We start from the raw sequence: 26,956 nt of genomic DNA on the forward strand, positions 1-26,956 counted from the left end.
CCCTTTTTTATTTTTCCAGTTCGTTGAAGGGACGGTCGGTCCCCTTTCTTGGAGATCATCGTTTCGAGATCGTCGGGATTAAGTGTACTTTATTTTATTGTTTTTCTGTTTATTTTATCATTATTTTAAGTGTACTTTATTTTATTATTTTTCTGTTTATTTTATTATTATTTTAAGTGTACTTTATTTTATTATCTTTCAGTTTTTATTTTATTATTACTTTAAGTGTACTTCATTTTATTATCTTTCAGTTTTTATTTTATTATTACTTTAAGTGTACTTTATTTTATTAGTTTTCTGTTTATTTTATTATTATTTTAAGTGTATTTTATTACTATTATCTTTTTATTCACCTGCTTCTTAAGCGAATTTAAGTGGTCTTTATGTCTTTATGGTAGAATTTAGGTAAATTCTGGTGGTCTTATCAGGTCTGTGGTTAAATGTTTGCTAAATAAAGAATTATATTGGACGGTATTCGCGTTCACAGTACTCCGTGCGTCGTGTCCAGTTTAATGAGAAAAATATTATCGCGCTTGCAAATGTTCAGTCGTTCGGTAGACATTAAGATATTGTAAATATTATACGTGTTTTTGTCGGAATGCAATTGCTTGATTGATTAGTATGAATGAGTGTGAGGTTGAGAAGTTGGTATGAATGTAGAAAGAGTAGGTATGCTTGGGTGTGTTTCGTCCCTTAGGCTACTTTCTGAGGGCAAGCTTGGTGAGGGCAAGCGTGGCGTAAAAGTAGAAAATTGAAAAAGACAAGGATCCAAGTGCATCCTGCCGAAGTTTATTATCTTCCCGTCCCTTCCTGTTATTTATTTCTTAGTTTCACATATTATCAAGTTCTTCATTTATATTATATTAAATCAATTTTTATACTCATATGAACCACGTGTTCATTCAGCAGTTTTTTAATAGACACGACAGTATATTTTATGTATCCACAGTATACCGAAACTATTAAGAAATTGTATTGAAAGTTGTTCCATTTTTTACGAGAAAATGAAAGACAATTTTTCAATGTTCAGAGTAAGAAGGAAACTTGTTTGACATTTTTCCGATAGCCTTGAGATCTTACACTCGTAGAAATCCGGTTTTTTATTGGCAAAATATTGAATCGAGTGCGCTTTCAACAGCTTTACAAAATGAAAATTTTTTCTAAAATTCAGATTCATTCATTTCTTCGTTTATTGAAAGTTCCCGCGGAGAGTACAGGATTTAGTTGATTTTTAACTTGCTTAAATTGTCTTCTCCACGCAAATGAATAGAATAGAAAAAAAATGACAATTTATTACCCGAAGTCGTTTTGCCATGGAAAAATAGATTATCCGTAACTTCGACGCTCTGAAAATGATGTCCACGAATGGGAAGCAGGCACACGGATTGCCGCGTGTTTTTGTTACAGAAAATAAATTGCCCCGGTTTCGTGTCACATTCGTTGGCCTCAGATTCGTTGGCCGGCGCACTAAATCTCGGAATTACCCATTAGAAATTCTATTATTATTGCTAGCGCAAGTTGCATACCGGAATGACGTTTCGAGGTTCCAAAGCCCGGGACCCGTGGATCATCGTCCGCCGCGCGCGTATGAAGATTTATACGGCGCTGTTTCGAAGGAAAAAGCGCCGCCACCCACGTCGGCCGGTATAAATAAATACCGCAGTCAGCGATAAAAGTTATTACACGAATAAAGCCCGGGCGGCGGCGGCTACAAAACTCAATTACCGTTGGCTGAAATTAAATTTCGTCGGCGGCGTACTCGCGTTAGATTCGCGTAGAACTATTTCCCACGCCGGATTTTGCGGGCTAGCTGGTCGCGACAGGAATTATTCGCGCGAAACGTCTGATTTTGGAACACCTTTGACGGCTTCGCTCTTCCCGCGAGGTATCGCGGCCAGCGGTTCCGGCGAATAGAAATGGTTTTGTACCTGATTTTGTAAGTCTCCCCCGTCGCGGAGCCAGCGACGCGAATTATTTTATTACACTCTCGGAATGACTTTTGCAACTTCAAAAGATTCCCGGCGCGTTCTCTGTTCCGTTCGAAGGGACCGCGGCGGGTGCCTCGATAAACGGAAACAGCGGAAGCTCCAGGGTTCGAAGTTCGCTTCTACCTTGAGGAGACACGCCGAGGGAGAATGATTAAATTACGGTAATTGAATTAAATCAGTTCACATCCCCGCCGGTAGAATCTTTTCAAGGAGCGAACGTGCCCATTGAATCGTTAATTTTATATTTCGCTGGCCGGCGCCGACGGTGCCGCTCGTTTTATTAATCATAACGCGGCCCTCTTAGCAGGCGGCAAAGATGAATTATTCAATCACAATTTCGAGAAACGAGCTGAAACGGGCCGGTGTCTTTCCACGGTCAAAAAGAATTCGCCCGGAGTGCTTCGTGCGCCAAGTAAAACCATGTCTCTCCAAGAAAGACTTCGTCTCGTCTCGGCCGGGGCGGCCGGTCGAATCATTAAATTACTACTGCGAACCATTCTGCAGCAGACTTCTCTCGAAGTTTCAGTTAAACAGAAAGATTATATCCCACCGTCTCGAACTTCTCGCCCTCTCCGCCCCGAGCGAGCGCTGCACGACGAATTATAAAATTACAACGACAAAAAACCTTTCGACGAGTTCGCCCCGTCGCGGACAGCCCTCCGGAAACTTTCTCTTTTTCCAATTTCATTAGCGACTGCGATTAACGTGCAACAACTTCTGCGATTATTCATCGGGAGAATCTTTACTTGAAACTTTCCACCCGGCAATTCATCGATTGTCGTCGCTCGTTATAGTTATCATGAATTCTACGATTTCGAATTGGTTCGCATGATTGTATTATATATTATATATATTCAATTTGAGAAGCGAGTACGAAATCTGAACAGAAGCTGCATTTACACCATTGAATTACCACCGATGTCTACAGGATGTCTCGTAATTATGTTAACACCCGGTATGGGGTGATTCCTAAGGTCATTCGAAGCAACTTTTTCTTTTACAAAAATTTTCTCCGAGGCATCGTTCACGAGATAACAGCGAAAAACACTGACCAATGAGAGGCGAGCTCCGCTGGGCGCTAGGCGGCCGGGCCAACGAAGCTCCGTTCCGCTGATTGGCGCGGCCGCCTTGCGCCAGCCGATCTTGCCGTTCATTGGTTTTTCGTTTTTCGCTAATAGCTCGCAAACGAAGCCGCGGATTGCATTTTCGCTAAGGAAAAAGTTGCTTGAAATGATCTCAGGAATCATCCCTTTCCGAGTGTTAGCATAATTATCGGATTGCATAATGCATCAAACTGCTCGCCGATGGAGACTGATCAAATAGAAATAGACTGACAAATAGTCGTTTTATCTTGATTACAAAAATTAAATAGAAATGTATTTCTTCTCTTAATAATTTTAACCCTTTGCACTCGAAACCATTTGAACTGTAAATCTAAAATAATTTTTCCGACTTACAGTATTTCCATTTTACACGACAAAGTATATGTTATGCATACGAAATCGAGTCTTTTGACTCGGTCAATAATTACACTTTTAACAATTTTTTAAATCTGTACTTTGGCAATATAAAAATTATCTTGGAACGCGATGCAACAATTTTTGTGGTGCTTCAGAGTCACCACTCGAGTGCAAAGAGTTAATATAATATAAATATGACAGCAATGTCATAAATTTTCTTATACGTTTACATTTTGGTATTTTATGCAGTCATTAGGGTCGTAAATGCATAAAATCCGGGGTTTACTAACAAACAATACAAAATCAATTCCTTAATCTAACCGTGCAATTTTCTAAACATTCACTATATTTTATATATAAAATCTCTAGATTTGTTTATCAGGTTTCTTCCCACTCGTAGCACGATTTCTGGACAACAAAGAAATCGCTCGGTCATTAACATCGCACCGCGTTCGCGAAGATCGTCGAGTCTCTTCGAGCTCGTAAGTCGACCAGGTCGTCTCAGCGAAAACCGTCTCCCCTTCTCCTGCGCGTTCATTGCCAAGAGGCGTTACCCAGAGCACATAAGAGGGGATTTGGTCCTTTTCGCAGAGACGCTGCGCGAGCTGGCGCTCCCCCCACCCTTCCGTACTGTCACTCGGCGTTAAGTCACCGCGGGCCAAGGGTCGTGCTTGAAAAATACGAGGCTGCGGTGGCTTTCAATTCGAAGCTGTCGCGCCGCGGCACGGGACACGTTATAACCCGCTTGTCATTTTCCTGTCCAATAATTTCTGCCGACCCGCCCCGCGCTTCCTCCGCGTTTATTTATCCGCGGCGTCGCGCATCGGACGATTCTTACGTGTCCCCGCGGCGACACGCGTCCCAACACCCGCATCCGGTGATCCCTCTCCTGGAAAATTCCCGGTTAAACCCTTGACAGTGATCCCCGGGGCGCCGCGACCGGTTCCACTAATACTAGATTCGCCGGACCTGTCAGAACGGCGAAACAATTCCCGATCTACCACCGCTTTATTGTTGCCGAAGCCGTCTACGACTGTCTAGACATCGTGTCCGGATTTGCGCAATCGTCGAGCGGCGCGCTGTCATTTTTTTCGATATTCTTTCGCATTCTTCGAATGCCATTTTTATTCGACCAGCTTCGAATTTGCAAGGTTACGTCTTTGTATTAGGTCTACCTTTCATTTCCTAGAAGAGAAAGAAAACTGATGCTTACTGTGCGCTTAAATTTACTCGAATGCTTAAATATTGATGACGAGAGATCAGAATTTTATTCGAATTTTAAAGGACAGAATAAATATACAGTTCTAATACATTTAATAATATCTGTACAGTTATTATTAGAAATTTTCATGACGAGTCGGACTCGTCAAAGTACGGCAAAGGGTTAATATTAGGTCTACCGGAAAGTTCTGTCCGTTTTTGAATTGAAATATAACACAATTTTCATACATTTAATAATATTTATTGTAGAACATACTTTCCATCGTTACTTATGACTTCTTGCCAGCGTGATGGCAACTTGTAAATGCCATTTTTAAAAAATGATTTATTTTTAGAGGCGAAGAACTCGACTAGTGCTTGGTTGACATCAGCTTCAGTTTTGAATTTTTTTTCCTGTGAAAAGTTTTGCAAAGAGAGAAACAAGTGATAATCGGAGGGTGCTAGGTCTGGGGAGTATGGTGGATGCGACAGAATTTCCCAGCCTAGCTCTGCGATTTTCCGACGAGTCGCCAAAGCAGCATGTGGTCTGGCATTATCATCGGTAGCCATGTTTTCACGATCGCGTCTCGCTTAATAATGACACGAGACATCTTTGTTTCAGTTTATTTAGGAGAGTACATGTGTGTAAATGCAATGATAAAGAGAGATAGTCGTATATGTCACAAATCAACATGTGCATATGGATTGAAACTCGAAGTGGCACTATCGGACAGAACTTTCCGGTAGACCTAACAGTATCGTGAAATATCGTCGGATGATTTTTAAACTCATTTCGAGAACTGACGCTTCGATTGCTGATTTGGGAAGCTTAAGAATTACAGTAAAGCTTCCCTAATTGACGCTGAGAGTGAACACAAAAATGTACAATTTGGGAAGGGGAGATGCGATTATTCGAGCCTTGCGGTTAGTTTTTATAGTTACTGATTATCAACAATTATAAAAACGAGCTGCGAGGCTCGAATAATATCTCCTCTTCCCAAATTTGTCCACTTTTTTGTGCACAATTTGGGCGTCAATTAGGGAGACATTACTGTACATGCTACCGAAACAATTTATTCATGGAAATAAAAATTGAGAAGTTGACACTAAAGCAGTATTAAAGGTGTCTAACATGCGTCGCTTTACGAGGATTTCAAGATTGAATTTATTTAGTCATTTCGTCGACCATTTTCTACGAAAGATTCCTCTTTGTAATTTCAACAATTCGAAGGTTTATTGTAAATATGTACTTTGAAGTAATCGAAGATTTACTTTTTAAATCCACTGCGTTTTGCAGATTTTAGCGAAAGGTATAACGAATGCAGTAAATTCTCTCCAATTGTCCCCTAGCGACTCATTTTTACATTTGTTGTTGATTGTCAACAATCGGCGACGATTGGAGAGAATTTACTGTACATTGACGCCAAAATACGTTTGCAAATCTGAATAAAAATTCTCGCCGTGCATACACGGATGACGCGACGGACCACGTGTTCAAGTTCCGACGCAAATGCATCTTTCAAATGCAGATCGTTGCAGTCGCGGAAAAAGCTCGAAAGTCGCGAGCAAGAGCGTCTTGTTTTGTGATCAGGACACAATAAATTTCCTGTTAAACAGAGAAAGGACCCGATCGAATTGCCATTCGACCGATAAGAAAGTTGCATAAGGAGCATCGGCGAGGAGTCACGCGCGCATGTTACCGAAACAGCGAAACGCCGTTCGCCGTGAATAACAATGGCGACAGCAGCGAGTTCGTTTCTGGGTTCGTTTCACACCGGTTAAACGGGAACTGATTTCCTCCGGTTGTCTCAGCGCCCCAATTCTTCCAGCAAATATCCTTTTTTTCTTTTTTTTCGGCTGGCCGTTTCACGCGCACGTGCGCCCCTCTCGTCTCCTCGCGTCTCCTCGCGTCTGGTCTCGCCCAGCGTTTCGCCCTCTTTCCGCCCCCTCTCCCCTTCTCGTTGAGTTACTTAGCAGGCAACCCTCTGAATGTTGAAAACGCGAGACGCCGTGACGAAATCTCATTTTCCGCGAGCTCCGCCGGCCAAGAACGCCACGCGGCTCGCTCGTTGCGGAATTTATTATGCACTTTTCTACGACGCTGCAGCGCGACTCGGCCGCTGCACGCGGTCCCGCATTCCTATATGAGAAATTCACGGTTTCTTGCAATTTCCTCGGGGCTGTGAACGTGGCACGGTTCGCCCGGGTCAGTGCCGGATCGCAGTGGTTTAACCTGCAGCAACTGCGTGACTTTTTAATTTCGCGCGATCGATGCGTTTTGTCAACTTCAGACTGCATCGAGGATGGCTTTGCTGCGATTTATGTATGTCGCGCTGCTCTGTGTAATTATTAGACTGCGCGTCTTTACGCGAAATGAAAACGTGCAAATTCATCTGTAAGAAACCGAAGTTAGGTGAAAGTGTATTTCTTCGTAAATTACATTGTTAAATTCTTAATTCAGTGAAACTTTTCTTAATTCGAGTTCTTCTTAAATTGTTTTAACGTGCTCTTCAATCTAGTCATTGCTATTTTAAATTTTGATTACTATTTTATCTAGTCATTTTTTGTCATAAATGTCTAAAATCCGTAGTCCAGTAATTATTTTACATGAAATTGACAGACGGTGTAAAAAATATGTTACGCACATATTAGACACTATTTCTTTGCGAATTGTTATCTGTCATTGTCATTTCCTCAAATCGTCGCTAAATTATGATCCATAAATTGTTTATATTCCTACAACAATCTGTAACGTAACGCCCGAACATTCTCATCAAAACTGAAAACTTGTGCTAAAACGACGCAAAGCTGAATTACAAAAAGAAAGCAATGCTCGTTCAACGGATAGGATGTCCGTCCGACGCGCTGGAATTTCCGTAAACATTCTATGCAAACAAACCCATTGAACCGCGCAACATTTCTCAGTTCCTCTCGACAGCGGCTGATCCCGATGGAAGTTCAGATCTCGTTTTCGCCGCAAGCGGTTACCAACAAGTGCATCTCGTAAATCCGTTTCCGGTGGCCATTAAAGCGTCCTCCGTCCGCGGAGCAGTCCGCGCCATCGAAACTGAACCGTATAATCAAAACGTACCCCGTTCCCTTTGAATCGAGATCAACGAGGAGCGTTTCTCACTCGATCCGTGTGCCATTGAAACTCGAGTGGCACGCCTCTCGGCGTCGAACGCTTGACCACTCTCGCGCGAGACACGCAACTCGCGTGACAAATATAATTCCCGTTTGCGTTGCCGGTGTGCCAACGTTTTGCGAGATTCGGTTAGGACTGGCAGAGAGAGAGAGAGAGAGAGAGAGAGAGAGAGAGAAAGAGCAAAAGTTAGAGCAAAAGAGAGAGAGAGAGAGCAAAAGTTAGAGCAAAAGAGAGAGAGAGAGAGAGCAAAAGTTAGAGCAAAAGAGAGAGAGAGAAAGTTAGAGCTAAAGAGAGAGAGAGAGAGAGAGAGAGAGAGAGCAAAAGTTAGAGCAAAAGAGAGAGAAATATACTGGATGTCCCAAAATTATGGTACTTCCGGGAAATTAGAGATTACTGAGGTCATTCGAAGCAACTTTTTCCTTTGCAAAAATTTTCTCCGAGGCTTCGTTAACGAGTTATTAACGAGAAACACTGACCAATGAGAAGCGATCTCGACGGGCGCCAACGAGCGCACGAAGTCCAGTTTCGCTTATTGGCTCGACCGCCTAGCGCCAGGCGAGCTCGCCCCTCATTGGTCATTGTCTTTCCTGAATAACTCGTAAACGATGCCTCGGAGAAAATTTTTGTAAAGGAAAAAGTTACTTCAAATCATCTCAGGAACTCCTCATTTTCCGGAAATACCATAATTTTAGGTCACCCTGTATATACAGGGTGTTTCGAAGGATGTTTTGTTTTCTTTTGAAATGCTATTTTATCTCCTAATTTCTAAGATCATAAGTGTCAGCATTTCTCGCAAAGCCTGCACACTCCTTGCAAACGAAATTTAAGTTTGACCTCCACCCACGAAGTTCAAGATAATTTGTACGTCACGCGACAGCACGTACTGAAATATACTTTTAACTCTTTCCGCTCGAAGCCATTTCAACTGTGAATCTAAACTAATTTTTCTGACTTATTGTATTTCTATTTTATATGACAAAAAGCGTTTCACGCGTACGAAATTGACTCTTGTGACTCGTACAACAAATACAATTTCAACAACTTTTTAAACCTAAATGTCGATTGTATAGAAATGATCTTAGAACGTGATATAACAATCTTAGTGGTGCCTCAGAGTCGCCATTCAAGTCCAAACCATAATTATATTTTTAAAAAAACAGAAGACATCGATGACTTTGCTAACGAAGTCGCGGATTGCATTTGCGCGAAGGAAAAAGTTACTTCGAATGACCCCAGGATGACCCCAGGCCCCTCATCACCCGATTTCGAGTGACTTTTGGTACACCCTGTACACGTAGACCGAGAGAGAGAGAGAGAGAGAGAGAGGCGCGTTCTGCCGTGAAACATCTAATATCCCGCAGATATTAGCTTCCTGACGAACTCCCAGGAGTTTGTCCCACTTTTATTCGACAGCAGACGAGGACCTCGCGCCAGGATCCTTTCACGGGTGCGAGGAGGAGGACAAAAGCCGAGCTTTCTTCGGCAGACGTCCCCGTCTCCCGGATGTGTACTCCCGGTTTAATTGCGATCCCGTCGCCGGTCGTACAACGAACGGAGACAATACGTTGATAAGAAGAGATAAAGGCGGCGCAGGGACCTAACCCGGGCCCGAGCAGGATTGAGCTCGAGGACGACCGAAGCGGCGGTCCGCGTGAATCGACCCGCTTGTCAATATCTGTAGACCGATTCTATAGAGCCCAGGTCGGCCGGAAGAACGCGCCGGAAACGATAATGCCGGAGAACCCGAAGACGTTCTCGATAGCGTACTCACGCGACCAACGGCTCGCCCGACATGTCTGCTCCTTGGATACATACCTGGAACAAAGAAGCCAAGCTTTAGTGTGTCGCGTCGCATCGAGATCAAGTTTCCTTAAGTCGCTATGTATTCAGTGTTCTCGAAATTGTAGCGTAAAGGTATGCAAACTGAATGAATATTGCTGTTTAATTAGTGAGGAATCCCCTTTTTATATGAGTACAGTAAATTCTCTTCAATTGACGCTCGGATTGTACGCAAAAATGGACAATTTGGGAAGAGGAAATACGATTTTTCTCATTTTTATAGTTACTTATTGTCAATCTTGTTTGATTGTATTCAATTTCGTTGATTATTCTCTTCCAAAATTGTCCTTTTTTGTGCACAATTTGAGCGTTAATTAGGGAGAATTTACTGTTCATAGTTGTGTTCTTTAATATCAAACCTAGCGAGCACTATAACTGGAAAAGCTTGCGTTCGAAAAAATCGCAAGACTGAATTCATTTAGACCTTACCTCATTCTTAATTATAATTAGACAGCGGATTTGTATGCGAAATGAAAATTGTCTGCATGAATTACGAGAAATGGAAACTAAATAGCGAGCTCTATCTTTCAATAAAGATTTTAATCGACACGAAATTCTATATCGATATTCTTTAACCTTTCGCAGTCGGAGCCATTTTAACTCGAAATTCGAAATAGTTTTTCTAACCTGTAGCATTTCCATTTTATAGAACCCAGTGCATTTTATACATATGAAATTGAATTTTGTAACGCAGGCAACAACTACGCATTGTACAGTTTTTCTAATACAAACAAATTTGATAATGTTAAAACTACTTTGAAACGTGATAATAACAATTTCTAATGGCGCCTTAGAGTCGCAACTCGAGTGAAAAGGGTTAAATCTTCTAATCTTTCCAGCATTTTCACTTGCAACTACTCAATTTTCTCATGAGTGCATAAAATCCGCGATCTAATTATAATGCGCGCTTGAATCAAGAGCGCAATCATTTCCTAAAAACAGAATCTGTACAATTCCGAAATAAAAAAATGTGCAATTTATCAAAATTGACTTTCGCGACAGATTCAGCGTTAACTGTACAATAATTCGGAGAAAATTCGTTCCCGAACATTGTTAAATGTTGCAACGTTATCGCAAGAATGCCTCTCGAAAGAAGACAAACAAACCCTGCCGAGTAACATTTCGCATCGAATAGCGCAACCGTAACGAAACACTTTCCTATCCCGAAGAATCAATCCGTCTGAATCGCCATAAGCCGAGCTCCGACGCCGATCCAGCGGGAACGTACTCCGGGAGTCCCGAAATTCAATCAAAGCCCGGCAATTCCCAAAACGGTCTGAGACGCCGTCGAACGCGCGGGCCTCGCCTGATTTTTCCTCGTGGTTTCCCCACATGGGGGATCCGCGAGGGAATTCTTCGGGACACGCATAAGGGGAACGCTGGCAGGCAGCTAGGTGGGCTTGCCACCTGTTATGCGAGGAGCACGCGCGATTCGGCGACTTATGGCGCCGCGAAATCCTATGAAAGGCGGGCGTCACGTGTTCTCCTTCCCAAGGCTCTTGCGCTGCCAGCGCAAGACGCTGCTTCTGTGATGCGATCGAAACGCTTTGCGGCCCGCCGATGGCGCGGGGGCCGGCTCAGGGGGGCAGAGAGACGGAGATTGACGGATGTAGACATAAAGAGAGAGAGAGAGAGAGAGAGAGAGAGAGAGAGAGAGAGAGAGAGAATGGAACTAATTCTCTGTTTTTCTGTGTGAAAAGGACGTTGTTTTTTTTACACGCTTGTTCTTCTGGAACGTATTTATCGTGTAAAAACAGAATCGAGTTGCAAAAATGAAACCAAAAATTTGTAGTCGAAAGTCGCCGCGTTCTCGAGAAAGAAAAGTAATCTTGAAAAAATAAACAGAATACCACTTCAGAGATAATAGAATATGAGTTCGGATACAATCGTTTTTTTATGAGAGTATAGAGTGAGAGAGAGAGAGAGAGAGAGAGAGAAAAAGAGAAATAGAGAAATAGAAAGACAGAGAGAGAAAGAGAGAGAAAGATAGAGAGAAAAAGAGAGTCTAGAAAGGCAGAGAGAGAAAAACTGAGATCTAGAAAGGCAGAGGGAGAAAAAGAGAGATCTAGAAAGACAGAGGGAGAGAGAGAGCGAGAGAGAAAGACGGATCTAGAAAGGCAGAGAGAGAAAAAGAGAGATTTAGAAAGACAGAGAGAGAGAGAGAGAGAGGGATCTAGAAAGGCAGAAAGAGAAAAAGAGAGATTTAGAAAGACAGACAGAGAGAGAGAGAGAGAGAGAGAGAGAGACAGAGAGACACAGAGAAAGACAGAGGGAGAGAGAGAGAGAGACAGAGAGACACAGAGAAAGAGAGAGAGAGAGAGAGAGCCCTGTGTGCACGCGAGATCCTCTCGAGCCGGACGATATTCAATATGCTCGGATTAAGCGGGATCTAAATATAAATTTCGATTCTGTGCGCGAGGTTCCGCCGGCAACAATTAGACATCGGATTCCGATAATCGGAACTGTTAATAGAGAGATTACCCCGATACCATGCCATCGGGAATCTATTAACGCAAGCGGGAATTCGATCGGCCTGGCCTCGGACGGTCACGATCACTTGTTTCAGATTCGGCCCGACGAGAAATTCGGTGTTCCGGACGGTCGATGTACTTCGGCAACCAATAAAACAGTTTCTGAACATTGTTGTTTCCCGTTTCTTCGGTTATTTATACTCGATGGATGGACACCGTATAATTAGACAGATCAATCGTGGAGCGATCATCGGTCTGCGATCTGTTCTTCTCCACTATGCACAATGACTGGGATCGAGGATCTTCATACGCGATGAAACTGCAGCTCTGTGTCAGAAGCAAGAATTTTGTGCGTCGAATCATCAATCTACTAATAATGGAGATCATTGAGAAAATGATCGTTGGAAATTTTGTTGGCGATCGTAATACAGTAATGTCTCTCTAATTGACGGCCAGATTGTCCAGAAAAATGGAAAATTTGGGAAGAGGAGATACGATTAGTCGAATCTTGCGGCTCGTTTTTATAGTTACCGGTTGTCAACGACTGTGAAAACGAGCCAAAAAGCTCGAACAATCGTGCTTCCTCTTTTCAAATTTCCCATTTTTGTTTCGAAGCTGAGCGTCAATTAGGGAGAATTTACTGTACAGTAATGTCTCGGATTGTGCACAAAAGTGGACGATTTGGAAAGAGGAGACACGATTATTCGAGTCTTCCAACTCGTTTTTATAATTGTTGACAATTGGTAACAATAAAAACGAGTTGCAAGGCTCGAATAATTATTACCGTACAGTAATGTCTCTCTAATTGACGCTCAGCTTGGAAAGAAAATTGGACAACTTGGGAAAAAGAGGCACGATTATTCGAGTTTTGCACCTCGTTCTTATAATCGTTGATAATCTGCCACTGTAACAACGAGTCGCAAGATCTCGATCAATCGTATCTCCTCTTCCCAAATTCTCCACTTTTTTGTGTGCAATTTGAGCGTCAATTAGGCTGACATTACTGTATCTAGATTCGATGCATTTATGAGGCGAATGAGCGATCGCAGTTTGGAACAGCGAAACGATCCAAATCATAGAATAACGTCGATACGCTGCTTTCGACCTTCTAAAAATTGTTAAAAGAAGAATGCGACTTCGAAGCTACTCCTATCTTTCGCAACAACTACAGAGTGACTTTATTTTGCATAAAGGTTCGCTGTCGTAGACCAGGAAACCTTCTCTCGTGTCTGCTAAGCCCAGGACTTTGTTCTCTTACCGTGCGCAGCAGAGTTTGCCGCCAGAAACATCGCCGGCCGTGTTTCGTTACGGGGCTGCAGTTATTTTGCAAAGTTACCGTCACCGAAATTAGCAACAGGGAGATTCTTTCCCCGTTGAACAGGACGGCATTACATATAGAAGAAGCTGCATTTCGACGTCGTCAGGTGAATAGTCTTTACCGAGCGACAGCATTCGAGCTGCCAGCTTCGTACAGAGATGCGATCCTTCGATCACAGTTACGATAAAGTTATACAGCAATGTCTCCCTTACTGACACTCGGATTGTGCACAAAAGTGGACAATTTGGGAAGAAGGGACACGATTATTCGAGCCTCGAAGCTCGTTTTTACAATCGTTGACAATTCGTGACTACAAAACCAAGCTTTACGTCTCGAATAATCGTTTCTCCTGTCTAACGATAAAGTTATAGTCCGGATTCTGGTGCAGTGTCTGCACCTGCGACCCTTCCAATCGTCCCAGGATCAAACTTATTTATCGAAGATAATGCAACGCGCCACCTGATGGCGATCCATTCGACGTCCCACATAGTGAAGCAATAAGCGCAGCAACGGAAGTTCCGAACTCCAGCATCGAGCGACGCGCTTCGACCAGCGTCGCCCGGGAACCGCAGCATCGGACACTGGATCACAGGGAGGAGACCGTGCCAGGAATTCCCGGGGGATATCAAGACAGGCTCTGTACAACGGTTTTCTACAGCGTAGGAAGTCGATGCCGCGGTGGAGCTTGCACGTCCGTCGCTAAACCCGAGCCCAACGCGTCGCATTCCCGGCAGACCGACGGGCGGTCCCAGGTGATTCAACTTAGCCTAAACCGTCGGAGCATCGACGTGTCGCGCTTAGCCCGGCCGTCCACTGTTCTTTAAGACACTCCGTTTAGGCTAATCCGGAACGTCCGGGGACTTGGCCGTGTTCCCGTTCATCGTCGTCCGAGCGGAATGCCGGCCGGCGATCTAAGAGCCCGCTGATCTCGATCACGGCGGATCAACAACTACAGCTTGATCACACCCCGGATCGCCCCGCCCCCGCTCGATCCCGGACAACAACCGGGCTCAGGATCAAAGCCCGCAACTTTCAGCGACCCGCGGCAATCGCAGCTTCCGCTGGACGAGCAAGTTTCCCCGGCTAACTTCCACGCCGGCCGGCGATTGCTTCGGTTCAACCTATTTCATGGGGATTCCTCGAGGATTCGAGGAGAGCCACGGCGCCGGCTCGGCAATCCCTTGGTAACCATAGCCGCGAAATGCGCACCGGCTGCGACGACACGACCCCGACTCGCGCTAAGTCGGCCAGGAGAGACCGGAGACGCTGCGGAGGATTTGAGAAAAAAAGTCTGACGAGCCGCGTTCGGATGCTGTTTCTTTGCGATCGTCGGTCCACTTCCGGCAGGATTTTGCGCGCTCGTTCGACGATTTTCAGGATTCGAGCTACGGTAATGCCTCCCTAATTGACGCTCGGGTTGCCCGCGAAAATGGACAATTTGGGAACAGGAGAAACGATTATTCGAGACCCAAAGCTCAGTTTTATAGTTGCCGACTGTCCTTCAAAATAAATGCGAAATAATTGATCGATTTTTGATATTTATCCTTCGGCAGCCTTTCTAACAAATGATCTCTGCTCTCTGTATGGATCTCTAACATTACGTTTATTCCACTTCATCGGAAACCTTTGTAGTAATTGCAGTAATTAATGTGACAACAATTCTGCACAAAATTTCTGCAGAAAAATTGTGTTTTCAAGCAGAAGCTTTCCCAGCGAAGCAAAGAGTTGAAATGAAGAATGTCCAAAGGGAAACGAGGCACGCGCGTTATATTGCAAAACGAGTCGATAGTAACCTCGCTAGCAACTTTGTAGCGCAAATATTTTTCCGTAGCACTGGCGGCGCCGTATCGATTTCGTTTGGCAAAGTTAGAATAAATTGGCTGTCAGAATATATTCATTTTTCCAAGGGAATACTTCCTCGACTTCTCCTCTTCCTGTTTAAGATGCATAAAGTTTGAAGAGTTGTCCGTTTGAAGACTTCTTCGAATCAATATTTAAAGTAGCGTGAGGAAAATGAAACAACATTTCCGATAGTTCAAGTGACTGTTCGCGGAAGGAGCAGTTTAACTTTACGATATCGTACACTCCGCCGAACGTTCCCGCTCTGTGCGTGGCTCGCGTATTCCCGGAGTTTCCACCTTCTTCTGTTCCGTTCGGCAACTCGGAAATTTCTTCCGGAAATGTCAAATTTCGGGTTGCCTCCCTGTGCTAGTCCTGCGCCTATGAAATTTATTGCTACGCCGATGCTAAGGGTCGATGGAAGGTTTTCGGAAGACAACATAAAATGAACTGTTGGGTGCGAATCAGGTAACAGAACCGCGGAGCTGCAAAGTACAGTAATGTCTCTCTAATTGACGCTCAGATTGTACACAGAAAAGGACAATTTGGGAACAGGAGATGCGATTATTTGTGCCTTGCACCTCGTTTTTATAATTGTTGACAATCGGCAAATTTATAAATGTGCCTCAAGACTCGGAACGTCGTGTCTCCTCTTCCCAAATTGTCCACTTTTGTGCACAATCTGAGCGTCAGTTAGGGAGACATTACTGTACTAGGTACGTGACCGTCAAATCGTGGCATGTGGCCTTCGAGTTGCCTTCGAATCGAGTCACCTGGTCTTCGAATTGCCTTCGAATCGCGTCATGTGGCCTCCGAATTGCTTCGAATCGCGTCGCATGGCCTCCGAATTGCCTTCGAATCGTGTCATCTAGTCTCCGAATTGTATTCAAATCGTGTCATGTGGCCTCTAAATTGCCTACGAATCTTGGAAAAAAATTAGAAATAAAAAAGTTAAATCATCCTTTTTCGAATCGCGTCATGTGGCCTCCAAATTGCTTTCGAATCGTGTCACGTGGTCTCCGAATTGCCTTCGAACCGTGTCATATGGCCTCCGAATTGGCTTCGAATTGCTTTTGAATCGTGTCATGTGCCCTTCGCTTCGAATTGCCTTCAAATCGTGTCACGTAGCCTCCACATTGCCTTCGAATCGCGTCACGTGGCCTCCGAATTGCCTTCGAATCGCGGCATGTAGCCTCCAAATTGCATTCAAATCGTGGCTTGTAGCCTCCGAATTGCCTTCGAATTGCTTTTGAATCGTGTCATGTGGCCTTCGCTTCGAATTACCTTCAAATCGCGTCACGTGGTCTCCTAATTGCCTTCGAATCGCGTCACGTGTCCTCCAAATTGCCTTCGAATCGCGTCACGTGGCCTCCGAATTGCCTTCGAATCGTGGCAAAATTTTGATTTACAAATCGCATCTCTCCTATTGACGATACGAAAGAAATTCGCTCGAATGCTTTCGGAAGCTGCTATAATAGTTTATTTACACCGCATTGCAATATTTCCGTCGATCATCGAAACTGTCCGGGACAGGTTCATCCTAACACTTTAACTACCAGAAGCTCATTAACCAGATTTCCAGTTCTGCGCTCTACCGAAACGCGAGTTTAGAAGGCAGATTTGAAATAGTTTATCCGGAAATAGATCAGGATCCCGCTGTAAAGCTGATTAAGGGATCTCCGTTAATTCCGGAAAAGTGTTGCAACGTCCTGGATGCGCTAAAATAAAGTGCAACCGTATCCGCTGCCTCGTCTACGGCCAGACTACTTACTTGAAAGCAGCTCGACGGTTGTTCCGGTTAGTAAACGAACCACCCGAAAATTCTGGCGAAGATTAAAGCTCCGATTGAAGCGCCCCGCATTATCTCGTTCCTAACCGACGAAGCTGTTTCGAGGAGGAGCCGTGTCGCGATCGTAAGCGCGGGCTGATCTCCAAACAGCAACCTTTTCATGGAGACAGTAGAAGCCGGTTGTTAACTGTTCAAATGGGTCAGCCGTTGCTGCGGTAAAAGAGGATTCTCGCGGTAAGCGTTTCCCGGATAAAGCGCAGATGTTGCTACATTCTGTGGGACACAGTAGTGCGGTCTACGCGGTTCCCGGTAAAAGATGCTTCCCACACGAGAGCTTCCCCCTTTTTCCTCGGCGGAGATGTTTCTAAATAAGCGGGCTCGCGAATAAGACAAATGGAGAAAGTTGCGATCGTCGAGGACGATAACGATTCGAATTTTACGAGATAAATCTCTCGTAAGGCGCGATCTATCAGCTTTCATTTGCGCCACGAAGTGCTCGGAAGTTCGGACTGGAATGCGATAGAAAATCGATCTCGTGTACTTAGTTCGCCGAGTAAAATATTTCGTGGACATTTTGACCGCGACAGACGTGTACACTGTTTTATAAAACCGGGATAACAGAGTTCTACTAACAACTACTAACTTTTCGACGTTCTCTCGTTATTAATGATCGCGGATATCTTCGCTGCAATTACGATGCGATGGTGAATCATGTCGTCTAAAATGACTGCTGCTGAAATATCGCGTTGGAAAACGCTTATTAAGTTTGAACAGGCCGCAGTTAACTCCTTATATAATCCTTTTACAAAGGATTGTTCTTTGTTTTACAAAGGATGTCTTCGACATCCTTAATAACTTCTCTGATAGCGAGCGACGTTTTTTGTTTCTTGTAGAGTTGCCGTGGACAGTATATCGACACGTTTTCAAGTGGGATAACGTTTTGAAAGTTCGACCAAATGGCTTGAATTTTTTCGAGAAGCTAGACCAATTAGTTTACTAGGCAATAATTAGAAAAAATTGTACAATATAACCTTGCTGAGATCTATAAAACATATAGGCCTGAGCCTATTATTTTATCTGAATAAAATAGCTGAAGAAACGTCATTCGAAACATTTTTTATTGCATTAACAAACTGCAATTTTTGTAAAATCTTTTTACTCGTCGTCTAGCAAATTAATTGATCTAACGTCCCAAAAAAATTCAAGTCATTTGGTCAGATTTTTAAAAAGTTATTAAAATTAGTTCAGCTGTCAGCCCACTTTTGTATGTCTTCGTTTACTTTAATTTCTAGATCTCGATAACGGAAGAAACAGATTTTGTTTCGATTCAGAAGAAATGAATGACGTTCTATCGCGTGTTACAATGCAGAGGTTAACCCCTTGACGCACCATTTTCTTCGCAGTCACTGCGATTAGAAATTCTTCGATTGCAATAATTTCTTAGAAGAGAAAGAAAATTGATGCTTACTGTGCGCTTAAAAATTTACTCGAATGCTTAAATATTGATGACGAGAGATCAAAATTTTATTCCAATTTTAAAGGACAGAATAAATATACAGTTCTAATACATTTAATAATATCTGTATAGTTATTACTAGAAATTTTCATGACGAGTCGGACTCGTCAAAGTACGGCAAAGGGTTAATATTAGGTCTACCGGAAAGTTCTGTCCGTTTTTGAATTGAAATATAACACAATTTTCATACAATTAATAATATTTATTGTAGAATGTACTTTCCATCGTTACTTATGACTTCTTGATTTAGAATAGCCTTCAGCGAAATGGTAAGATGAATTTATCGCAACACGATGAATAATAATTACATATATTAAGTCTACCGGGAAGTTCTGCCCGTTTGAGAAATGAAAGGAAATAATAGATTTTTCATAAATTTAGTAATATTTATTGTACAATATAATTTCCGTCGTTACTTATGACCTCTTGCCAGCGTGATGGCAAAAAATATATGTCTCAAATGAATATGTGCATATCTATTCAAATTTGCAATGACATTATCAGACAGAACTTTCCGGTAGACCTAATATAATATACATATCATGTCAATATAATATATTAGGTCTACCGGAAAGTTCTGTCCGTTTTTGAATTGAAATATAACACAATTTTCATACATTTAATAATATTTATTGTAGAATATACTTTCCATCGTTACTTATGACTTCTTGCCAGCGTGATGGCAACTTGTAAATGCCATTTTTAAAAAATGATTTATTTTTAGAGGCGAAGAACTCGACTAGTGCTTGCTTGACATCAGCTTCGGTTTTGAATTTTTTCCTGTAAAAAGTTTTGCAAAGGGAGAAACAAGTGACAATCCGAGGGTGCTAGGTCTGGGGAGTATGGTGGATGCGACAGAATTTCCCAGCCTAGCTCTGCGATTTTCCGACGAGTCGCCAAAGCAGCATGTGGTCTGGCATTATCATCGGTAGCCATGTTTTCACGATCGCGTCTCGCTTAATAATGACACGAGACATCTTTGTTTCAGTTTATTTAGGAGAGTACATGTGCGTAAATGCAATGATAAAGAGAGATAGTCGTATATGTCTCAAATCAACATGTGCATATGGATTGAAACTCGAAGTGACACTATCGGACAGAACTTTCCGGTAGACCTAATATTAGATTGAAACGCGTAAAGAGAGAGAAAATGGTACGCAAACGTGCCACGAGCACAGCCCTAATCATTTCCACGAAGATTCGCCAAGACAGAGTTCCGCAGGCAGCGAGGACCGCGGAGACTTATAAGTGCGATCGGCTAACGAGATGTTGACCGGCGACAAATATCAGTTAATCAGCGCGGGACGTGACCGCCAGCAGCGGGAATCGTAATCTACCGCGCGGAAAACAATCCGCCGCGTTTCCGTCGACGAGAGAACCGGAATTTATGGTCGCGCCGACTCCAGGCCGGCGCCCAGTGAAACGAAACACTTACTTTCTTGGGCATCGTCGGTCAAAGTTTATTGTCGAAATTTTGCATTATAGCTTCGTCGAATGTTTAATAAACGAACGTGTAGCATAAGAAAACGCAGAAAAATTAATAATTGTACATTCGCATTAGGTCAAAACCGTCCAAGGTCTAAAGTACCTAAATCCCCACTCCTTTATTAATTGATATAATTGTATTTCATTATTATGTAATATTTATATTGTAATTTAATATTAATTAATATAATTATAATATATTATTATATAATATTTCTGTTATAATTTATTATTATATAATATTTATATTATAATTTAATATTATAAAATATAATTACAATTTATTATAATTAATTTTATTAATCAATGTAACAGATTTAATATAAACTCGCGACGGAAAGTATGTCAACAATTTTCCGGACGAAACAACTTTCTCTAAATTGGTCCGAATAGCTTGAATATTTTCGAAACGTTAGATCGACTAGATTTCTAAAGAATGAGTATACAAAAATATTTTTAAACCGTAACTGGTCGAAATGATAACAAAAATCAAAAGTGACGATTTTTAAACATTTTTGTTATATCTAAGCCTATCGCAGAAGTTTAAGAATCCCATTTCGATAATATATAAATTTAAATATAATAAAATAAATTTTAGGCGACGATGTCCAAGGAAATAGGTGTTTCGTTCCGTTGCGCGGCGTGCTCCCCGAATAAGCAACATTATTTCATGTAAGCGACGCGGTCTGAGCTCGCAACCCCTCGGTGTCGCCCGGCAACCTTGCTGCAGCCGGCTGAGATTGCATTAACAGCCGCAATTTACAGACGCACAAAGCTGCGACGCGTGCTTTTGTACGCCGCTTGCTCGAATAGCCGTTTCCATGCGGGCGAAGTTTAACCCTGGCGCCCGTTATGTCGGTTAATGAAACGCTGACACGAATGTTGCATCGCGCGGCCCTAACGAGACACGTATTCACCCTGCTGGCCGGTGGCTGCCGGCAGAAATAAATTCTCAGACAGCGTCGTCTCGCGGCGGTCCTCCCTATTCGGCGAACCTCGGCTCGACGAAAACGTAAAATGCGATTCTTTTCAGCCGGATTTCGCGGCGAACGAACGACCCGCGGGGAATCCTGGAAGACGCGAGAAATCCGCCTTTCAGACATTCGAATACGTTTCGGAAGACCGCGCTACGTGTCTTGAGATCATTAAAGAGGCCGGTACTTCAGACTTTTCGAAAACGTGTCGGTGGAAAGTCGCAGACGAATGCTCGACGGTTTATGCTGTTCAATGATGCCGAGCACTTTTCGCGTTAAAATGGAACGATCAACGTTTCAGCAAGTGTCGATCGTGCTCAATCGTTCGACTGCGAATTTTACGCGTGTGCGGTAAATTCTTCCTAATTGACGATTAATTCTAACAAATTGTGCAGAAAAATGGACGATTTGGGAAGAGGAGATACATTAGTCGACTGTACTCTGTTGCAAAATTGACGAGAGAAGCATAAAATAAAGAGAAACACATAATAGTGAGAACACTGAAGAAATTTAAGAATATTAACACGATATTTTCAATCGATTAAAATCGCTAAAGAAACGACTGCATTTTCATTTGACTCTTGTCTTATACAATTGCTGTACAAAATTTTTATTCTGCTTAAAGATCCGCAGGCTTGTTAACACTTTAACAGCCGCGCCAGAAACCTCGAGAGTATCATTTCAATTAAAGTAATTCGATTGAATTAAAATTGCGAAGCGAAGTTGTATGACAACCAATTACTTGTTTTAGCATTCTTATGAATCTTAATAATAATAATCTTGCGAATCTTAATGGAATTGAGAAACTAGGATGAATAAGCGTGAAAATGAATTTTTTAATAATTCTGTTACCCGCATATGGGTGACGCGGCACCCAATATTTAATTACACATGGTAATCAGCAACCACGATCGGCGTGGAGGAATTCTACACACGTTTTCGAAAAAAATTAGTTTGAAAAAGACATTCTATTCAGTAGAAATAAATTGCCTCGTCTGACCATGGCACACCAATTCTACTATATATTACAAGCCGCGCGAACTCGGCGCATGTTCCAACTAATTTTCCTCGAAAACGCAGCCATAAATGAAAAAGTATTACTCTTTTTTTTCGACTTGTTTTTCAATCTAGAATGTCTCTCTTCTTTCGGTTGTAACATCAGTTCCTGGCCATTCTGTATTTCGACGGAGTATAGAGTGGCACAAAGAATTTTTGTTCTATTTCGTAGCGGATAGAATTTTTGGTGGAAAAAAATGGGAATTTTCAGTGAAAAATGGAAACGTATTCGTTTACAGGGGATTGCAGTGTCCGAACTTTGGACAAAGCTCTGCGGTTGTTAGTTGCGCGCGCGATTTTAAGGAAATAATTGAAGATGAGTGCAACCATAGCTTCCAAGCACGCTTCCTCTTCACTGTGAGAGACGGTTTCTCGAGAACTGTAATTCTCACAAGAGAGAGAGAGAGACAGAGAGAGAGAGAGAGAGAGAGAGAGAGAGAGTGAGTGAGTGAGAGAGAGAGATAGAGAGATAGAGAGAGAGAGAATGAGAGAGAGAAAGAGAGAAAGACAGAGAGAGCGAGTGAGGGAGAGAAAGAGAGAAAGACAGAGAGAGAGAGAGAGGAAGAGAAAGAGAGAGAGTGAGGGAGAGAAAGAGAGAAAGAGAGCAAAAGTTAGAGCAAAAGAGAGAGAGAGAGAGAGAAAGAGCAAAAGGCAGAGAGAGAGAGAGAGAGAAAGTTAGAGCAAAAGAGAGAGAGAGAGAGAGCAAAAGTTAGAGCAAAAGAAAGAGAGAGAAAGAGAGAGCAAAAATTAGAGCAAGAGAGAGAGAGAGAGAGCAAAAGTTAGAGAGAAAGAGAGTGAGGAAGAGAAAGAGAAAGAGAAAGAGAGAGAGAGAGTGAGGAAGAGAAAGAGAGAGAGAGTGGCTCGTCTCGACCAGTAATTTCACTCAGCGCACCGCGTGCAAATGACCACCGAAGTCCGGTCGAAACCAGACGGTCGCCGCGGTCGAAAGCCCGACAACTGCACAGGTGCAACTCGTTCGCCCATAATACATCAGACGAGTTTCCGAAAGGTGGAGCCGGGAAGTTACAGCGCGACCGAGGATTTCGCGAGATCCCGGCGCGATCGCTTTTCAATCGGACTTTAATTATCAATTATTCCGGCGGCCACCGAGTTCCGCGTGCCCGAATCGATGCTCATTCGTCGTCCGACCGATTTTTAGTAACGCGACCCCGTGCAATCTATCCCGCCGGAATTTAATCGACAATGAATCCATCCGAAACGCGTGTATCATCGCGCGTTGTGTGCCGCCAATGTCGCATCGGATTCGGCGCAATCCCCCGTCGCTGTCGAATTTCTACTGTAATTGAGATTTTGCAACCGCTCCGCGGCAAAATCGGCGATAACGAGGGACCACCGGCTGAATAAACCGAGGCGCGGTGTCGGTTTTTGCCTGCCCTGCATTTAAATGCATTGTAACGCGCGTCCGTCAAACGACCCGCCGCGCGCGGACCCACCGACGCATCAAAGGATCCTGCTCGTTTCAGCGATTTCCTTGAGACACGTCGTTTCGGATCGCGTTCGTTTCGTTACAACGCGTTTCGACCGTCCGGGGCAATATCAAATTCAATTGTACTTTAGGCGTTGCTGTGTTTGGACAATTCGAAAAGCGAGGATCTCTGTAAGTACAGTAATGTCTCCCTTACTGACGCTCAGATTGTCCACTAAAATGGATAATTTGGGAAGAGGAGATACGATTATTCGGGCCACGCGGCTCGTTTTTATAATTGTGGACAATTTATAAGTATAACAATAATTGTCCATTTTTGTGGTCAATCTGGGCGTCAATTAGAGAGACATTACTGTAATGCGAGTTACAGTAATGTCTCCCAAACTGACGCTCAGTTTGCGCACAAAAATGGGCAATTTAGGAAGAGGAGACACGATTATTCGAGCCTTTATTTCTATAAACGTTGACAATCGATAAGGCTTGGACAATCGTATCTCCTCGTTCAAAATTGTCCATTTCTGTGGACAATCTGAGCGTCAATTAGAGAGACATTACTGTATTCCGAGTCGTCCTGCAAAGAATCAGATGAAACAGGCATTCGTTCACAAAATCGAGGATTCCATCGAATGAAATGAAAAAACTACTCCTTTTTAAGCATTCTATGTAGTATGAAATAATTGTAAACTCAAAATAACCTTTACACTTTCGGTGATATTTAAACGAAAACTTAACAGAACAGCAAACTCGTATATTTCTATATTAGAAACAACAGAAAATAAAAATATACAAATATAGAAATACATATAGGTTTTTTTTATGGATTTTTGTTTAAATACCAGCAGAAATATAAAAGTTACTTATAATTATAATATAATTATTGTAATTTAATTATTATTATAATATAATTAGTTACTTATAATTATAAGTTTATAATTATAAGTAACTTTTACATTTCTGCTGGTATTTGAACAAAAATCCATTAAAAAAACCTATATTCACAGCATTGTAGATAGCTTTCTTTAGCTGAGACAACCTGTATATTAAAAAAAGAACATAACAAAACGCAATATTTGCATATTTTTCTATCAAAAATAATAGAAAACGAAAATATAGAAATATTCTATTATTGTATTATAAATGCTTTACCCTACAATTTTACTATAAAATTTACGTATTTCATACTTAATGCCCCATTGAAACGAGAGAACTGCCTCTCTTTAACCTTCTCGCAACCTAAATTAGCTTCCAAACAATCCCACATGCCATAAATGCAGAAAATTCGCAGTGAACGCGTTTATTCAGAATCTCCTCAGTTTTAGTAAACGTACCACGTTCATAATGAGACTTTTGGAAACTTTGGACACCCACCAAAGACGCGAAAGGTGAGAAGACGACCTTTCGGCAGTTATCTGGAAGACGGTATCTTCTGGGATTCCGCGAGAAAAAAAAAGTGTTCCGATTGTTCCGCATCAGGATGCCGCGGGAAGAACGAGGCGCGTCGCGTCGCGAGGCTGTGCTCGCAATAATGGAACAATGGTAATTCGAGTCCCGGTGGCAAAAAGGCCGGAGTCAACGCGTTCTTTCGACACAAAGGCGGCGTCCACAAAAGACTATTCGATTTACTTATTTGCTCGAACGCCGCGGAGCGCTGTGAAACGCCTTTGTGATCGGCTGGCGCCGCTGTAACGACCGTTCTTTGTTTCCGAATTCAGTTAACGTTTTGTGCGTCGCACAACACCGTGGAAAATCGATGAACTTCGGGAAATAGACAGAAGTCTCCCGGTTTACAATTCGCGCTCGGAACGGAAATCTGTTTACACCTGCCCGCCGCCCCGGCGCCGCGACCCGTCGCCGACAAACGTTTAACCGTCTCATTATTGTGCCTGATTTCCTATTCGTTAGATTTAATTGCGGTTCGCAGCTGTTACCGAACAACGAAACTTCGCGGAGTTTAATCAATGCGCCGCCAACGTTCTCTCGCTGTTGTGTCTCGCTTCGTCTGTCTTTTTCTGTCCGACCGAGAAACATCTTTTTCGGGGCATGCGGATAACCGATTACGCTACAATTTCTTTCACAGGTACGTTCATAAGCGATTCTTTAATTAGTACCTTATTATTATTACAATTTTTGTTTCTTTTATTTTTTCGTTTACTTCTTTATTCCTGGATTTCGGTAATAGAAAAATAATGCATTATTTGTTTTATATTATCATGTTATTATCATGTTATTATATTAATGCATGTTTTGTATTATCCTGATACGAAAGCGTTCTATTATCTAAAAATTCTATTCAAGATCGAGTCTTTTGTTTCTCGGAGATGAATCCTGAATGTAGATATTATTTTAGATCATCGAAGTGATCGAAGCCTTAATTTCATCGTTAAGTGAAATTTCTTTTTCTCCATTGTAAGCAATTCTTTAATTATTACCCTATTATTATTATTATTTTATTATTATTATTATTATTATTATTATTATTACAATTTTTGTTTCTTTTATCTTTTCGTTTACTTTTATTCCTGGATTTCGGTAATAGGAAAATTATGGATTAAGAGGCTCTCTTATTCGAACGTTTAGTTTTGTAATATCCTGATACCAAAGCGTTCTATTATCTAAAAATTCTATTCAAGATCGAGTCTTTTGTTTCTCGGAGATGAATCCTGAATGTAGATATTATTTTAGATCGTCGAAGTGGTCGAAGCCTTAATTTCACCGTTAAGTGAAATTTCTTTTCCTCCATTATTCCTTCTCTCTCTCTCTCTCTCTCTCTCTCTCTCTCTCTTCGCTCTGTCTATTCTTCTTTCGTTCTCGTTCAACTCTTTGCCTTTTTCAGGACTTCCGGTTTGCCAACCGTCACCGACACCGACTCATTTAAAACTCCGTGCGACAGGCCTTTAATTAAAAAAGTTTACGCCCTTTATCGGTGGGCCGCCGCCGTCACATTGAGACCTAATTGAAAAGTCTTCGCTCGCTTGTTATCGGTCACATCCATTCAAAATTCTTCCGAAGCGCTGGAATCGAGCTTCCTGTAGCTTCTAGGTGTGTTTTTCGACCGAAACCCGAAGCAACGTGTCTTCTCTTTGCTCGCGAAAAAACATGTGTGTCCAATTGGAACGACAGATTACATACAGGGTGTCCGAAAAATGTCTCGCAATCCGAGAATGGGAAGTTCCCGAGGCAATTTGAAGTAAGTTTGTCCTTGGCGAAAATGCGATCTACAGCTTTGTTTATGAGTTATTAACGAAAAAGAGTGACCAATGAGAGGTGAGATATGCTGGCGCAAGGCGGCCGAGCCAATGAGCGGAACTGGGCTCCGTGCACTCGTTGGCTGGACCGCCGCGCGCCGGCCGAGCGCGCCTCTCATTGGTCAGTTGTTTTTCGTTAATAATTCGTAAACGAGGCCACGGGTTGCATTTTCGCTAAGGAAAA

At 42.5% G+C, this 26,956-nt stretch overlaps 1 protein-coding gene across 1 annotated transcript in view; it reads right to left on the bottom strand.

The window, feature by feature from the left end:
- Window positions 1-202: 202 nt before the first annotated feature.
- LOC117218996 (neurobeachin) overlaps window positions 203-26,956 on the bottom strand; it is a 317,626-nt gene continuing 290,872 nt past the window's right edge. Inside the window, exon 2 of the mRNA XM_076520765.1 lies at window positions 203-9,608. Within this exon, the coding sequence (XP_076376880.1) occupies window positions 9,561-9,608 (48 nt within the window). The 3' untranslated portion in view covers window positions 203-9,560. The remainder of the gene's footprint in view (window positions 9,609-26,956) is intronic.

Source organism: Megalopta genalis, chromosome 4 (assembly GCF_051020955.1).
Source record: "Megalopta genalis isolate 19385.01 chromosome 4, iyMegGena1_principal, whole genome shotgun sequence".
Classification (NCBI taxonomy): domain Eukaryota; kingdom Metazoa; phylum Arthropoda; class Insecta; order Hymenoptera; family Halictidae; genus Megalopta; species Megalopta genalis.